Consider the following 18071-nt stretch of genomic DNA (forward strand, 5'->3'; position numbering starts at 1 on the left):
GGCTTTAAAATATCAACATTTCATAACACTAGAGTGAGAGCCTGAAATTTTATATAAACGTGAGCCACACTTCCATTTCAACAATATTTATTAAGGGAGTTTTATTCTTTGATTTATTAATAATTAATATTATTTATACTATCATTAATAAAAATAATTATTTTGTTTCTTAAGGGTCATTTAAAAATGAGGTTTGGCAGGGGGAATCAAAACAAAACCCTGAAAGGGTAATTAACCAAGAACTCTCATGTAACTATGGGGATGATAAGGGCTTCCTCCTGGCATGGCCCCTCACTTCTCGCAGAGGTCAGTTTTCTTTGTTCCTCTGCAGGCCTCCAGGGCTCTCCCCTGGAGGAAGTTACAGGCACAGACTGAAGAGAGATACAGAAGTCCTCACCTGTCAGGTGCACAGAAAGACCCGAGCCAGAAGTCAGCAGATGGTGTCCCCTGGGGTCCCCATCTGGTTCTGTCCTTCTGTGAGCCTTTGATCCTGCCATTTTCCCCAAACAGCATCGACTTCAGATTGTGTGGATTTGGTTTCACATGACAAATACCGGGAACTGATAACCTGTCCTGAATATACCTAAACTCTGAGGCTGTAAGTTTGATAGGGGAGAAGATGAAATTAAAATCTGAAAATAAAAATGGTGGGGAAACATCCTTCCTCCTTGTTGGTGGTAAAGACTGAACCCCAGCTCATGGGTCAGTGGATCTGAGAAATCACATTTGAAGACCACCCAGTACACTTTTGAGAAGTTGGAGGTTTTCATTCTTTTTTTTTTTTTTTTCTTTTTTTTTTGCGGTATGTGGGCCTCTCACTGTTGTGGCCTCTCCCGTTGCGGAGCACAGGCTCCTGACGCGCAGGCTCAGCGGCCATGGCTCACGGGCCTAGCCGCTCCGCGGCATGTGGGATCTTCCCGGACCGGGGCACGAACCCGCGTTCCCTGCATCGGCAGGCGGACTCCCACCCACTGTGCCACCAGGGAAGCCCCAGAAGTTGGAGGTTTTAAGATTGAGAAAAGAGGGTGGGTTAAGATCATATGCCCTCCGCAATCCCACACTGCATCTGTTTTGGCTGCTGATGCAAAAATGCGAGCAACAGTAAACTCAGCTCAGCATCCTCCAGTGTTGAAGGTAGGATGTAAATTCTGAGCGCTTTTATGAGTTAACCTGTTATGAGAGGAGGAGATGTAAACCTGATAGTCCTAAGACTGTTTTGCCAGAGACATGGTTTACTGAGTCTAATATAGAAGGTGTGGGGAGAGGACCTGAAAGGACCCGAGTGGACAGCAATGTCCCAGCGGCACTGAGAAGCTGCTCTTGTTTTCCACCGAGAAGCAGAATTGCAGAGAAAGAGAGGAGGCAGGAGGGTAAGATCTGGACAAGTGGGCCTGTTTATATTTGCAAGGTCAGTGAGACAGTGGCCCTAGAGGTTTTGATTTATGACCGTGTCTGTGCTTCCACCCGCATGCCTGAGATGGCGTGTGATGACACACCGTGATTGGAAAGCAGAAAGGACTGGCTGTTCAAAAAGACCGGCAGGGAAAGAAAGGCTCTAGGATCGATATATACTTCATCATAGGATCATGAAACAGCAGCTAAAAAGCCTTGAGGGTGAATTGAAGAGAAACAATAAAGCAGAGTTTGATGGACTTCCTAACCAAGAGCAGAGACGGGGGCAGCTTTCTTTAAACCTGTGTTTTTCAAAATTGCAGACTGTGACCCATTAGCGTATCATAAAATCAATGGGTCGCGCCTAGCATCTGGCAAAAAAAAAAGAAAAAAAATAGAATAGAGAATAGCACCATCATTGTAAAGATAGGTATAATTTTGTGAAACCTTTTAAAAATTTACACATACCTATACGCGTATGCTCTGAGTAAATGGTATGTCCCACTGTGAACTACAGTTGGCAAAGTTTGAAAGCCAGTTCTTTAAACCAGTTGCCAGGTGGTCAAGACCCAGAATGGAGTGGAATTGGGGTCCTTCAACCCAGCCGCCCTGACAGCCAATCACTTCCTTTCAATGAGTCCCTTGGAAATGAAATGGAGGCAGTGGCCCAGGAGGGGGTGTCTTTCTTGATTTGGCTTTTGCAAAAAAGGGACAGGTTTCTGAGCTTCAGTAAAAGTGACCACACAGGCAAAGTTCAGGCTCCAAGGAAGGAGAGAAGTCAGTTAAGCAAATCGATTTTTAGCAAGCTGCTTCCAGCAGGCTCCATGAAAGAGCTAAGGCAGAAAAATTTTCACGGAAAAAGAAATATAAAAGAGAAAGGGTGTGTGGGAGGAGCCATTTTCCAAGGACATACAGTGAGGACACACAGACCTGACACTACATGCCCCCATCTCCTGCCCCACTGCCACCATCAGGCACGCAGACCTTGTGAGAAGAAAGGCAAGCAGAGCACAGCTAAGGATCTTTGCTGAAGGTGGAAGGGAAAATGCTCTCAAGAGAGGTGGCCTCCCCAGATCACCAAGGCAGCTTGAAAAGTTCAGATCTGAAGCCAGAGCAAGAAATGGATTTTTGACTTGGAAAAAATTAAAGGAAAACAGAAAAACATTCTTCACACCAGAAAAAGAGAAGATAAAGAAGTTTGATCCTTTATTTGCAGAGGAAGAGAAAACTGGTCGTAGCTGAGGAGGAAGAGAAGAGGCAGAGGTACGTTTCAGACCAGCTGCATGGGAGGGCTTGTGGGGCAGAGGCTTCCTATAAGGGAGGGAGGACTGTCTGGAGGCTGGTTTGCATCACAAGCACACTGACACTTTAAACTGTGCTCATCTGGGTTACTGGGGAGGTCTGATGGAGGTTAAGTGGCCCCACTGGATAGGGGGTTTTACACTTTAATGTTAACTCATGAATTACCTTGGGAAATTTGCCTCCTTGGGAGATGGATGAACCTCTAGCTGCGGGTGTTCCTCCAGAGAGAGTGACTCACAGCAGCTAGGTTTGAATTTAAGGTGTTTGAGGTCAGTGCCTAAGTCAGGCAAAAATGAAGACTTGACACCGCTATCCACTGTCTACACCCCTTTCTCAGGTCCTTAATTCACCCTAGGATGAGATTTACAGATGACGCTGGAAATGTTAAGACTCCCTGCCAGGACAGCAAACACACTTCATCCCCTGACTAACTCTGGTTGATTGGCAGTGGCTGTTTGTAGCACTGGGTGGACTTTTGCAAGGCCCTATCCTGGTTCCACGGAAAAGAATACAGGGCTGGGTCTAAAGTTATAGTGATTGAATGGTGGCCCTGTCAAAGATATGTCTCCCAGAACCTGTGAGTGCAAGCTTATTTGGAATAAGGATATTTCCAGATGTAATTAAGTCAAGGACATTGAGAAGAGATAATCGTGGATAGACCATAAATCCAGTGCCAAATGTGACTTCAGGAAGACACAAGAGGGAGGGAGACACAAGAGGGAGGAGATATGGGAACGTATGTATGTGTATGGCTGGTTCACTTTGTTACAAAGCAGAAGCTAACACACCATTGTAAAGCAATTATACTCCAATAAAGATGTTAAAAAAAAAAAAAGACACAAGAGGAAACAGAGAAGAGATGGCCACATGAAGACAGAGGCAGAGGTTGGTGTTACGCCGTCACAAGCCAAGAAACTCCCAGAGCCAATAGAAGCTGAGACACAAGGACAGAGTCTTCCCTGGAGCCTTTGGAGGGAGGGCGTCCCTGCCAACACCTGGATCTCAGACTTCTGGCCTCCAAAACTGCGAGAGAATATATTTCTATTGTTTTTAAGCCACTCAATTTGTGCTACTTTGCTACCGTAGCCCTAAGAAGCTAGAACTGAGAGTCTGCTGGTGGGATATTTGCTGACTCAGTGCATAATTCAATTTTAAAAAGGCTCAAGCCTTTAGCTAAAGACATAAAACAAGAAGGATGGAATTTCAGGCACTTACTAAGTACAGGGAGGACTGTTCAGGCTTGGGTAATGATCAATTGCTCAGAATACAGTATTTGCTTGTGGCAGAATTAGAGAAACATGATGTTTGAACTACAGTGTGTGGGACTCTGGTGAAATAAAAATTTCTTCATGAATTACCGAAAAAAAATCGTTGTCAAATATCTTTCTCTGGAAGGAAAAGGGGAGAGAGTCACCATTTATTAAATACCTACTATGCCTATATATATGTTATATTATAATAATGTATGTTATATTTTTATGTAATATATATTATAAATAATATATGTTATCTTATATTGTTTTATTTCTACTACTGGGTAAAACTGGTATTCCAATTTTATGACTAACTTATGTAAACTCTCATGGCTAGTAAGTGGGAGAGCAGAGCTGACCTTGATTTCGGCCTCAATTACACCATTTACATTCTTCCCACGTCACATCACCATACTGCCTCCTAGAAGAGAGTTTTATTTCTCTTTTCATACTTTAAAAAACCCCACAGCTTTATTTGAGGTATAATTGTTATACATGCAGCACATATTTAAAATATGCAGATTGGTAAGGTTTGACCTAAGTATCCACCTGTGAAACCATCACCACCATCAAGATTGTGATAGCCATCCTCCCCCCAGAGTTGCCTCATGTCCCTTTGTGAGACCTCCCTCTACCCACTCCCTGCCTTGTACTCCTTAGTACAACCGCTGATCTGCTTTCTGTCACTACAGAGATTCATTTGCATTTTCTAGAATTTTCTGTAAATTGAATCATATGTCCTCTTTTTTGTCTGACTGCTTTCATTGAGTGTAATTATTTTGAGATTCATCCATGTTGTTGTACGAATCAATAATTCATTCCTTTTTATGGCTGAATAATATTCCAGTGAGTAAATACACCACAGTATATTTATCCATTCACTTGTTGATGGACATTTGGGTTGTTTCAGGCTACTACAAATAAAGCTGCTATGAACATTCATGTACAAGTCTTTATATGGACATAGGCTTTCATTTCTCTTGGGTAAATACCTAGGAGTAGAATGACTGAATCATATAGATATAGGTGTGTGTTTAGGGAGCTGTATGTTTAACTATTAAAGAAACTAACAGTTTATAAAATGGTTGAACGATTTTACATTCCCACCAGCAGTGGGATTGTTCCAAGTACTCCACATTCTCACTAATGTTTTTTTTTGTTTGTTTGTTTTGTTTTTACGGTGTGCGGGCCTCTCACTGTTGTGGCCTCTCCCGTTGCGGAGCACAGGCTCCGGACGCTCAGGCTCAGCGGCCATGTCGCACGGGCCAAGCCGCTCCGCGGCATGTGGGATCTCCCAGACCGGGGCACGAACCCTTGTCCCCTGCATCGGCAGGCGGACTCTCAACCACTGCGCCACCAGGGAAGCCCCTCACTAATGTTTGATATGGTCAGTCTTTTTACTTTTATATATTCTAATAAGTATGTATGTAATAGTACCTCAAGGTGGTTTTCATTTGCATTTCCCTAATGACAAAGACTTTTGAGCATCTTTTCATGTGTTTATTTGCCTTCCATGTATCTTCTTTGGTGAAGTATCTGTTCAAATCTTTTGTCCTTTTTTTTTTTTTTTTTTTTTTTTGCAGTACGCAGGCCTCTCACTGTTGTGGCCTCTCCCGTTGCGGAGCACAGGTTCTGGACGTGCAGGCTCAGCGGCCATGGCTCTCGGGCCCAGCCGCTCCACGGCACGTGGGATCCTCCCGGACCGGGGCACGAACCCACGTCCCCTGCATCGGCAGGTGGACTCTCAACCACTGCGCCACCAGGGAAACCCCGAGATTTTTTTTTTAAATGTATATTTTGGATACGAATTCTTTATCAGATATGTGATTTGCGATTTTTTTTCTCCCAGCCTGTGGGTTATCTTTTCATTTTTAAAGATACTGTAGACTCAATCATCTGGGCTGGCTTAAGCCTGGTTCTGTGTAATGCAGTGGGATTGATTGGATGATGACTCAAAAGTCAATGCAACTGTTTATACCTCAGATTTTATGATGATAATTGCAGGAAGGGATAGTCCATGAAGTGTTACTGTGTGTTTGCCTTCCTTAAAAATTTCTGAAAAGGACTAGCCAATTTGGGATCAGCTTCTAAAAACAAGTTGCTAAGGAGTATACTGTACACAAACCGAGAAGGACATCAAAACCGATAGGATTCAGGAAGAGTCACTGGGAACCCAGAGAAAATTTGATCTGTATGTGGGACCATGCTTTTAGGCAGCTCAGCATGTAAGTGGGGCTTTCGGGTTGAGCCTGTTTTTGTCTAGGAAGGGGACTGGCAGCTGGAAGGGCTAAGGACTGAATGCTATTAGAAAGTCTCTATTAATAAATGCTTTCCTTCTTTGGCAGGCTCACTTTACATGCAACTCTGACGCCAGCAGAATTGGTCGTCCTGCAGTGACCCGCCTTCCACCTTCACAGCCGGCTCTCACTCACTGAGTGCCCTCCCCAACCAATAATCTGAGCAGCTCGATCACATTGAAGTGATAGGCACTTAATAAAATGCCTATTCCCTAGGGCAATATTCAAATCATATACCAGACTTTATCTAGTCTACTGTTAATTGGACAGTTTATCATGTTGTTTAAACATTCTATATTCTTTTTTTTTTTTTAAGAGGGGGCAAAGTGTCATCTGCTGTAGAAGCAAAAGACAAGACAAAGGCATACAGACCCCAGGGAAATGCCCAGTTTCCACACTACTGTGGGAGAGGTCCTCCAGCACAGGTCCTGGCCCTAGGTTCTTTGTTCTAGCCACCCCCTATTTCTCTGGTATTGTCAGAAGACAAGGTTCAGTTCCCGGGTGCTGGTAGAAGAGAGAGAGAGGTTCCAGAGCTTCCTGTAAGTACTGAGTGAACAATCTGAGCTTAAAATTTTCCCTTTTTTAAATATTTAAAAATAAATCAAACTCCATCCTGTGCTGTACACAGCCCTTTTGACTCCCTGACATTGATTTGAGGAAACAGAAGGGGTGTCAGCGCTGGAAGGGCCTCGTCACTTTCTCCCGCCATTTCGGTTTGGCTTCTCCCTTGGGTACTGTGCTGTTGGGCTTGGAGGCTGCAGTGGCCCCAGAGCCCGGCTGAGGAGCTGCAAAGAAGTTCCCTTTGGACATCTGGCCTGAGGGTACTTGAAAGATCCAGCTCAAGAAATCCTGAAGGTCAGCAGGACGGGCATCTGGGGTAGCTCCCTGCCTCCCACTGGTGCCTGGCATCCGTGAACCAAATGAGATGTGATAGGGGTCTCTGCGGGTATCTGGGGAGAGTCCCACACGCTGGCATCCAGCCCACTCTGTGATGTCATACACATTTCCATCCATCAGCGCAAAGTAGGCGATCTCGAGGCCCAACATGCCCCACAGCCTCCTTCCTCAGCAGGATGCAGCCTGTTACACTCAGCACAGTATCTGGCGCTCTCAGGTTCCTGGTCCATTTCAAACTCCTATGCTCTCCCTGGCAACGGCTGCACATCATAGTATTCATTGCTTCTTTGAGGTCATCCTGCAGCTTGGACAGAAACTCATTCACTGACCGGCTCAGCTCATTCTCTGCCATTCGCCTCATCTCATATTCCTTCCGTCTTTCAGGGTTGCTGACAATGTCCCAAGCTGCCCGCAAAACCTTGACGGCCTCCTCAGCCCGGGGATGATTATTTTTGTCAGGATGAACCATCACTGCCGGCTGCCTATAGGCCTTCTTCAGTTCAACATCCGAGGCTGTGGCTTCAACCCCCAACACATGAAAAGGGTTTAGCTCATCCTCAGGAAGCCCAGCCATGGTCCACAGTCGAGCCACTTCCTCTTCAGGCTGGCAGTAGCGACCACTAGCTACAGGTGTATTCTCCTGCCTATTGGTCCTCTGCTTGACCCAAGGCAACTCCAGCCAACCCCACTGACCTATTCTTACCAGCTGCTGTCACGGCCTGCTATCTCTCAGTAGAATCAGGCTCCACTGCCAGGTGGGAGAAGCCAGCCAAGAGAAGAGGCTTTACCCCTCCAGCCTAACTGGTCACTCGGTCCTACCAGAAACCGCCAGCCCAACTGTAGACAGCCCAAGAAAAGGGCCAAAGCACCCAGTAGCCTAAGAAAATGGGTGAATAGCGCTGCCCCATAGGAAAACCCTTGGCTCAGAAACTGGAACATCACCTGGGGCCCACCCCCCAGCCGCCCTGCCCAGACTCCCACCCAGACCCAAAATAGGTCCAGATCACTGCCTTTCAGCTGCCTGCATGCATAGATGAGATGGCCACAAGTTCCCACGTACTCCCCACTAATACCAGCAGTTCGATCGGCCACCAGAAGCCTGCCTGTCCAAGCTGACGCAGTTCCTCTGCCCCCCACAATTCCAGTCCTCTGCGCTTATCTGTCCGACTCCATTTCCAACCCAGCTGATGTCGACCAGGGGACCTGGGATCGCTGTGTCCACCCTCCCGAGTATCCTCCATGGCTGGAACGCGGTGCCGTTGTCTCCGGGGTGCAGGTTTCTTTCCACTGGGCACACGTGAAAAATCACTGGGAAACTTAAGAGGTTCCTCTTCCAACTCTTCGTCTTCCCCCAAAGCTGGAGAGGTACAACGCTGGCAAAAGTTGCTAGAAGAGCTATCTCCTCCCTCAGAGTAAGGCCCTTCGGGGGTTCCCTGGCAGTTACAAGCAGGTGGAATGGAAAGAAAAGAAGGGTTCCCATCCTCCTGGTACCCAGCCTCATTCTCTCTTGAGAGTTCCTGGTCCACTCCTGACTCTTCTGAAGATGCCGCACTCTGATCAGGGTCCTCTCCATCCCTAGGGGGTCCTGGACCCCTTGGAGGGCATGGCTTGGATCTGACCAGTGGGCTGGATTTGGGAGCTGTGTGTACTCAGGACTAGAGTGCGCTGTGAGGCAGCGGGTACCATTAGGGGCAGGCCCAGCTGAGTCCCTGAGTCCTGAGAATGCAAGTATTTCTGGGTCCACAGAGGATGCTAAAGTCCTGAGGGAGACACCACCACCGTGGTGGGCTCCACACAACCCTCCTTCTCCGGGGTGCTTCTGGGCCATGACCCCAGGGCTTCCTGAGGATTTTAGGTCACAGCTATTATGGTAAGCTCTGATGCCGAAGAGCAGGGGCGGCTACAAGAGCAGCTCCCCCGTCTCCGCCTCCCGTTCACTCTCTCTAAACATTCTATATTCTTAATGACTGTTAGCTGCTAAAACATTCTAGTATTAGTACTTCTCTTCTGGTGCACATATGTACTTACTTCTGTTAGGTATGTATCAGGAGTGAGCCTGCTGGGTCATAGGACAAGGATGTGTTTAGATACTATGAAATAGTTTTCCAAATGGTTATACTAATTTACACTCTTACCATCAATGAACAGGAGAGTCCTGATTGTTTCACATCCTCGTTAATGTTTGCTCTCGTTGGTCTTTAAATTTTAGGCAGTCTGACGAGTATGGAGTAGTATTGAACTGTGGTAAATAGCATTAGTATCAAATAATAGTATAGTATCAAATTAAATAGTATTTAATTTGAATTTCTGCTATCCATATATTTCAATATATCCCATCCAACTTTCTCTCTTTAGAGTGTCACCTTGATACTTCTCCAATAGAGTGGTGGAGCGGCCTATGCTGCCTCCTTTTGGACTTTTGTGGTCCTTCATGTGACTTCTAAAGTTAGGTCATGAAAATCAATGCACTTCCGTCCTTCTCTCTTGGATGCAAACTCTTGGAATTTCTACTGTATATTTTTGTTTTTAGTGATTTCTAGCTTAATTCTGCAAAGGTCAGAAAACACTTTTTGTATGATTTCAAGCATTAAAAATTTGTTGATATATGTATGGCCCAGCGCATGATCTTTTTGGTAAAAATTCCAAGTACACGTGATAAGAATCTATATCCTGCAGTTGCTGGGTACATGTTCTATAAATGCCAATTAGGTTAATTTTGTTTATTGTTTTGTTTACATATCATATTCTTGATGATTTTTTTTTTTGCCTCATTTTATCAGTTGCTGAGGTTATGTTTTTAAAAATGTACATTTGGGCTTCCCTGGTGGCACAGTGGTTGAGAGTCCGCCTGCTGATGCAGGGGACACGGGTTCGTGCCCCGGTCCGGGAAGATCCCACATGCTGCGGAGCGGCTGGGCCCGTGAGCCACGGCCGCTGAGCCTGCACATCCGGAGCCTGTGCTCCGCAACGGGAGAGACCACAACAGTGAGAGGCCCGCGTACCGCAAAAAAATAAATAAATGTACATTTGACTAAGATTGTGAATTCTAATTTTTTCTTCAGTTCTGTCAATTTTTTGCTTTACGTATTTTGAGGCTACTTTATCAGATCGTAGAAATTTAAAATGAATATATCTATTATATGGTGAATTGAACCTTAAGTTATTAGGAAACATCCTTCTTTGTCCCCAGTAGTGCTTACCCTAAAGTTTTCTTTGTCTTATACCAATAAATCACTTCACTGGCTTGCTTTCCTTTAGCATTTGAGATTATGGCGGCTGATACTTTCCAAAGTTGGCCACAATGGATCCCATCCCATGTGCTCTCTTTACTCTGTGACCTTGATACTCCTTCAGTGGAATGGTGGAGACTATGTTGCCTCCTTTTGAACCTTTGTGGTCCTTCATGTGACTTCTGAGGCTGGATCATGAAAATCAATGCACTTCTGTCCTGTTTTCTTGGAATTTAGCTCCCAGGCTCTGAGAAAGCCCACACTGGCCCACGCGGAGAGTTCATATGGAAGGACCATGTTAGGTGTTCAGGCCAATTGCCTAGCTGAGGTCCTGACGCGAAGTGCCAAATATATGAGGATACCTCTATGACACCAGTCCCCAGCTGCTGAGTCACCCCCAGTCTCCAAGTCTTTCCAGCTGAGGCCCCAGACATCTTGAAGCAAACAAGCCACAGTACTGTGCCTTGTCCAGGTTCCAGACTGTGAACATAATACAATGGTTGTTTTATGCCACTAAGTTTTGAAGTTATGAGTAATAGTAACCAGAACAGTGTAGTATAAGTTTTCTATCCTTTGTTAACCTTTGTACATCTTTATTTTTAAGGTGAATCTCTTGTAAAAAGTGTGTAGGCTTGTAAAAAAAAATTGTCTGACAATTTTTTTCTTTTAATTGCAATATTAAGTCTATTTATGCTTAATGTAATTACTTATATATTGGGGTTTAAATCTTCCAACCTTCTATTTTCTTATTATTTGTTATTCTTTTTCTATATTATTTTTTTCTCTCCTCTCTTGACTTCTTCTGGATTGATTATATATTGTATTATTGCATCCTCCCCTCATTAGCTGGTTGGCTGTACATTCTAAATAACTTTTAACAATTATACTAGAAATTACAAATGCATCCTGAACTTCCCTCTCAAATGTAAAGGTTCAGATAATCTCTCAAGATAGCTGTCATTAAACTGAGAGTGAAACATGTAGACAAGAAAGCAAAGAAATAAATTAGGATTGAAGATGATATCTACGGGAAAGAACTATGGGTGTGGTTTCTGGCACATGGAGTTGTCTGGTCTCTGTAGATCAGAAACCAATTAAGTTTTTGAAGAGATCACATTTTCCAAGAAACCATGAGACTTAAAAAGCCTTTAAAAAAAAAAAAGGCCTTTGGGTGGTATAAACCTTAAAACAGCCCTTGGACCCCCAAGTTTCCATAAGCAGGACAAGTCTGTAAAAGCTATACAGCCTTCAAGGAAGACACCCTCTCCAACCTCGCTTCAGATGTGGCTGTGGAGAATAACAGACAAGGAAAAAGCCTCAGGGGATGAAGCTGGAAGCCCCAGAGAACAGCAGACAAAGGAATTCCACCCCAAGGGCCACATCAAAGTCACAGCTAGGAGGTCTCCCCACTTCTGGGGCAAAGACACTCAACAGCCTCATTAATTATATGGGCCGATGGCTGCTGTATCTCCCACTCCTCCTTTGATCCTATGGGAGTTTTGTTTTTGTTTGTTTCTTTGCAGTCATCCTGGTCAGACCAAGAGGAGCTGCATTCAGCCCTGTGAGGGAGGAGGCATACCCTCCAGAGAACCTAGCCTTTGAACTTTGCAGAAGTTGGTAAATGGGATTTGGGGCTGTCTCCCTGGGGAGGCAATAAGCGTGCTCTATGAGTGGGATTAAAGGAAACACGAATATTAACTGCCTAAAAGGGTTACTGGGGCTGCGACTGATGTGTGTTAACAAACCCACTTCTTTTCCCTGGGCTCAGGGACCTCATTTCCCGTCCTCCCTTACAAGAAAGCATGGCCTTGCTGAGGTCCAGCCAATGGAATACGAGCGGAAGCAAAATGGCCGTTTTCAGCCCTGGCCCATAAAATCCTCCCGAGAGATTTTTCGTGCACTTCCCCATTTTGTCTTGGTGCTGACGAACACAGTGAATTTAGAAGTCGGGCCTTGGAATGGAGGATCTATAAGATAGAAGGAGCCTCAGTTCCTGAATCACTGCTCGGGTACCTGTTCTGAAATGTGTTTGAGTGAGAAAGAAATGTCCATTTGCTATTACAGCTGGCGTTACCCTAACTACTACACGAAGCCATCGCCTACCCTGACTGACCGCACACTACCTCTGCCTTGTCTGGGAGTGTAGAGAGGGAAGGGCTACATTTTAAATCTCTCTATCCGGGGCTTCCCTGGTGGCACAGTGGTTGAGAGTCCACCTGCCGATGCAGGGGACGCGGGTTCGTGCCCCGGTCCGGGAAGATCCCACATGCCGCGGAGCGGCTGGGCCCGTGAGCCATGGCCGCTGAGCCTGTGCATCTGGAGCCTGTGCTCCGCAACGGGAGAGGCCACAACAGTGAGAGGCCCGCCTACCAAAAGGAAAAGAAAAAAAAAAAAAAAAGGTTTAAATCTCTCAGTCCTAACAGTTTTTCTAAGTAGAACATAAGGCTCAATTTTAAAGTAAAAGTCCCCAAGCTCCATTTGGACAAAGTGCCTTGGCCCCTGGGTGATGAGCAGCCTTTGCTCCCACTTCACTCCAAAGGGGAAGCCTGTTTGAGTCCTGAGAAACAGGAGCCAGCAAGACCCCAGGAGACATGAGGCAAAGGAAAGTCAAGCAGAAACAGAGCTACTCTGATGTAACCTTACGTTGAGATATTCTGAGTCTTCGCTTCCCTTTTTCTAGGTAAGGAGGCATAGACTCAGAATTAAAGTGGTTCTTCACATAAATTTAGTGACAGAGCTAAGATTGGAAGTCAGATCCCCTACTATTATTTATGGCAGAAGAAAAAGCATAGGCACATACACGACTGCTTTCGCAGGCAATTAAGCATTTCTTTGACGCCTTACGATTTTTCTTAAAATTTTACACAAATTTTTCATTCTACGTCATCATATATCCTCAATGATTTTATGTAAAAGAAACTTTAAAATTACTTGTCACCGAATAAAAAGGACCCTCCAGGAAGATGCATGTGGTCATCTACCCCTGGGCACACTGCCACTTACCCCCAGGCATGCACAAATCCCAGTTTGAAAGACACAGCTTGATCACAGATACAAAATTATCTTAGTACTACGATCTGATGTCTTAGGGTCCTCTTCCTGTCCTGATGCGTTCTCTTATCTATGATCTATGGTCTACCCTTCCCTGCTGGTCCAGTGGTTAAGACTCCGTGCATGGGTTCGATCCCTGGTTGGGGAACTAAGGACCCACATGCCGCAAACAAACAAACAAACAAAAAACAGAAAAAATAAAGCAACTATGATCTGTGGTCTACCATCCCCATTTCCAACCTCAGTTCTAGGAACTCAAGCACTATCGTCCAGGGAGAACTGCCAGACTCCTACTCATCCTTTGAGGTTCAAGTCCAGCATCACCTCCTCCAGGAAGCCTCCTATGACAATTCCAAGCCCAGGTGCTCCTTTCCCTGCCTGCCCCCACTCACCCCCACCCCACCACTAGACCCTAGGCATGCTAATCCTAGCACTTACCATGCCATGTTGCAGTGTGTTTGTGTGCATGTTTGCTTCCTCCAGAAAGTATGACACATAAAAAGTACTCAACAATGTTTGCTGAATGAGTGAATTTAAGGTGGTGGCTGCAGGCTCCCTGGGGCCCACTTGTCATCATGCTCCCTAGCCCACTCCCGCCATGGTTGGAGGGGTGCAGAACTCAGCAAGTGCACACTTACTGGCTGGGGGAGGGGCTCCGGAGGTACCGAGCCTGCACGGCTCTCATATTGGCTTCGTCCTCTTCACTTGGGACTACCTGCTCCTCTTCTGGGTCCCCACTTGTTGCCATGACAGCCTGTCAGCCCCTGTAGGTTTGGCATGAAAAGGGCAGTTAGAAAACCGGATTCTGGAGGTTTTGTTGGGGGAAAGGGTGTGTCAGTGATGTCACCTCAGTGGAACTAGGAATGGGAAAGTCACCACATGTTAATAGCCTAGTGGGGAGATCACCCATGAGGAAAACCCAGTCAGACTTGATCCAGCTACTGTTATCAGGACACCAAGATGCACACCCCGGCCGTGTAAACAGCCCACCTTGGAGTCGCAAGATTTAAGAAGTGACAACTTGGCTCCTTCCACAGATGCCAGCAAGAAAGCAGTGAGGCGAACCAGAAATTTGCCTCTCTCTCTCCCTCTCTCTCTCTCATACACACACACACACACACACACACACACACACACATCTTTTGTCTTTACCGGGAAGATGCCTTCTTCAGCGTCTCTAACCAAGGCCACAGGAGCCACTACCTTTGGCTCAGGCGCCATCCCACAGCCTATTAAGGAATATGAGATCCCCCAGGACCTGGTCCCCGGCATGGCTGGGCCCTGACACTCAGGGCAGAGCTGCCGCCCCTTTGTTTGTAAGTCCTGGGCTCACAGGACAAAATGAAGGGAGAAGCACACTCACCGCTGATCTGCCTGTATCTCCACACCAAGGGGCAGCCACCCAAAGGCTGAGGGACCCAGACGAAATGGCCAGAAGCTCCGACCAGTGAGAGGGACCGACCTCCCCTCTCCCGTGTTCCTTCTCTGAGGGGCAGGACAGCTGTTCACAGGAAACCCTAGCCAGCTTCTAAATTTAGCTTCTGGTCCCACAGCCTGGCAGATCTCTGGGAGGAAGGAATGCAGGCTCAGGACCCAGACCCGAAAGCAGGCCCCACTTAACTCTTTCCCTCCTGCCTGATTTTCTGGACACTGACATGAGCAGCAGAGTTGGGAGAGGTTCATTCTTCGTAGACAGAGAGGCCTAAAGAAAAAGTTTGATTTGGGCTCTCTCTCCATGCCTTCCAGCCTGGGGCCGCTATTCAAAATCTGAAGATAATCTAAAGCCAAAGATCTAGGAGAATACGTTAAATTGTACTTTAACCCCATGTCAGCACAGAAGGGGTTGGAAAAAAAAAAATGCCAGATATATGGAATGGGGAGGGTCCTCTGATAGATGTTGGGAGAGCAGCGTGGTGAGACTAAAGGGTAGTCATTTCTTGTGACCAGGGCTCCATTTCTTTGGACAGAGATGACTCTGGATACTGAACCGGACAGCTGTGCTCCCCTTCCACAACCCCTGCCCCACATTCACCTCCCATGGTGATGGTCAATTGGCAACCCCGGGTGATATAAACTTTCCATAAGCTTCTCAAACTTCAAATGTGCTCATAGCCCACCCTACTCCACTACACCAATTCCCACCATCATTCCGATCAAAGTAAAGTCCAATAACCCAATAGTTCACTCCCTCACCCCGCACATTCTCTAATGACCCCATTCCTCCATCCATCCATTCAGCCATTTGTCTACCCATTCACAAGTATCCACTGATATCTATTTGCATCAGGCTCTATACTTGATCAAAGTTAGTAAGACACACAATTACAGGCTTAAAATGGTGCTTCTTCCCAGCCAGGTGGAATAATGCTTGGCACAATGACAATTGGCTGAATAAATGAATGAGCTCACAGTTTATTAGGAGGGATGAGACACAGACCAAAAATAACTCAGGCAGAAGGCAGAATGTAGTTAGTTAGTATCCCAAGAGAGATCCAGGGTGCCGTGTGAGTTCAAAGGAAGGAGAGAGCCCTTTTGGCTGAAGAAGTCAGGAAAGGCTTCATGAAAGAACAGATAATATATGAGCTGGGCTTTAAAGCACATGTTGGATTACAACAGCAGATATGGTGGGGGGAAGGAATTCCAGAGGGGTTGGCATGGAAAAAGTTTTGGGGTAGCAAAACTTAGTTTCATATAGTGGTTAGAGCTTTGAAGAAAGAAAACAGGGTTGTGCGCAGAAACTTGGCAAAGCTGGGATGGGGGCTCCTTTGGGTAGAGTGGTCCAGGAAGGCATCTCTGAGGAGGCACGTGGCATCACCAATGGCCAAACCCCTGTCCTGGGTGTCACATAGGGCCTCAGTGAGTGTCTGTTGAAGAGTGGAAGAATGACCACAACTGAGTAACCATGGGAGTTCAATTCACCTCCAGCCTTCAAGGTTCCATGAAGATGAAAGGTGGTATGAGAAAGAGGTGAGATGAAGGAGGGAGGGATGGAGAGTGGATGGGAATGGGGCAGGGGACTGAAGGGTGGCATCAGTCAGGGCGAGGCTTAAGATGACAGACCCTCAGGATAGGGAAGAAGAAGGTGGGTGGGAGGTGGGGGAAAGATGGAGAGCCAGCACACCTAAGAGAGGCAGCAGATAAAGAGGGGACCACATAGGAGGAGAGAGGACAGAGGGCTTCTGTCTGCTTTATACCCTTTAAACCCTTACTCACCACCCCAGAACTCACAGAGGGTGACATCTGGGTCCCTAGCCTGGTGGACTAGAAATCAGAAAACCACTTCTTAGCTATGTGACCTTGGAGAACCCATTTAACTTCTTTGAGACTTAGAAGCCTGTTTGTAAAATAGAGAATCATAATACTCATTTTGTTTTGATCACCCAGGTCTAAGGTGGAACCCCTTCCACTGCCTCAATTTCATTATCTATGTCATTTCCCAGGTAATGCTCCCCATAGCACTGGCACTCTTTTTTTTTTTTTGCGGTACGCGGGCCTCTCACTGTTGTGGCCTCTCCCGTTGCGGAGCACAAGCTCCGGACGCGCAGGCTCAGCGGCCATGGCTCACGGGCCCAGCCGCTCCGCAGCATGTGGGATCTTCCCGGACCGGGGCACAAACCCGTGTCCCCTGCATCGGCAGGCGGACTCTCAACCACTGCGCCACCAGGGAAGCCCCTGGCAGTCTTTAAGTAGGGTGACCAGCCATCCCAGTTTGCCTGGGATGGAGACATTCCTGGGACATAGGACCTTCTGTTTTAAAACTGGGAGAGTTTCAAGCAAACTGAGACAAACTGGTCACTGTATTTCTGACTGTCTTGGTTGCTTGTATACTATCTTCCTCCCTGACCAGATTAATAGTTCTCTGGGGGGTAGAGATTTCCAGTCTTCCTCATGACTGTGTCTCTAGCGTGGTGGTGAGGTAGACCGGAAGGGAAGTAGATTAACAGATCGTATTATGCCTTGAAGTATTTCAGCAATTGTGACTAACACCCTTTTTTTATTGGCTTTGAAACCCTTCCTCTGAGATCATTTCCCTTCATATTACGAGGCGGCAACGTCCTGTCTCTTATAGGTGAAGCCCACGTGATAGTGAGAAGCTCAGGACTTTGCCCACCTGCTAGGTGGAGAGAAGGCAGGAGAGGTAACTGAGAAGGTGGAGAACGTTCCTTTTGGGGCCTTTGGTGAAGTGGGTGGAGCAGTCCAGTCCCACAGGTGAGCTCACCTGTCAGTCCAGCCGAGGGGTGGGCCATGGGGGCCAGGCTGGGCAAAGGTAGACAGGAAGGGAGAAACCACAGGGATCGAAGTCTGGACTGGGCCAGAGGCTGTCGTAGCTTTAACCAGTCAGCCCACACTGGTTAAAGTCAGGGGCCCACCAGCGCCAGGCTGGACTCGGGGCAGAGAGGACGCAAGACCATGGAGGGGAAGATGCAGCCCGTGCTGTGGGTGCTCTGTGCAGGTGAGTAGTGCCCAGGGGTGGGCGAGACAGGGGCTGAATGCTGAGGGTCTCCCAGAGTTCCCCCAGGGAGGGCCTCCAATGACACAGTTGTATTCCTGCTGGGCAGAATGACACGTCTGTCGTTCAAAAAGCGGGTTCTGGGCCAGCGCCCAGAATCAGAATGTTTTTTATTCTCATATTAGTAAATAAAATTTCA

General features: G+C 46.7%; 1 protein-coding gene and 1 pseudogene across 1 annotated transcript in view; both read right to left on the reverse strand.

Moving 5' to 3' along the window:
• STYXL2 (serine/threonine/tyrosine interacting like 2) overlaps positions 1–14880 on the reverse strand; it is a 34525-nt gene extending 19645 nt beyond the window's left edge. The window contains exons 1-2 of the mRNA XM_030875629.2: positions 14786–14880; positions 14061–14186 (exon numbers count right to left, since the gene is read on the reverse strand). Coding sequence (XP_030731489.2) covers positions 14061–14170 — 110 coding nt within the window. The 5' untranslated portion in view covers positions 14171–14186; positions 14786–14880. The remainder of the gene's footprint in view (positions 1–14060; positions 14187–14785) is intronic.
• LOC115863141 (dnaJ homolog subfamily C member 14 pseudogene) lies at positions 6917–8969 on the reverse strand (annotated as a pseudogene).
• Positions 14881–18071: the final 3191 nt, after the last annotated feature.

This window comes from Globicephala melas, chromosome 1 (assembly GCF_963455315.2).
Source record: "Globicephala melas chromosome 1, mGloMel1.2, whole genome shotgun sequence".
Classification (NCBI taxonomy): domain Eukaryota; kingdom Metazoa; phylum Chordata; class Mammalia; order Artiodactyla; family Delphinidae; genus Globicephala; species Globicephala melas.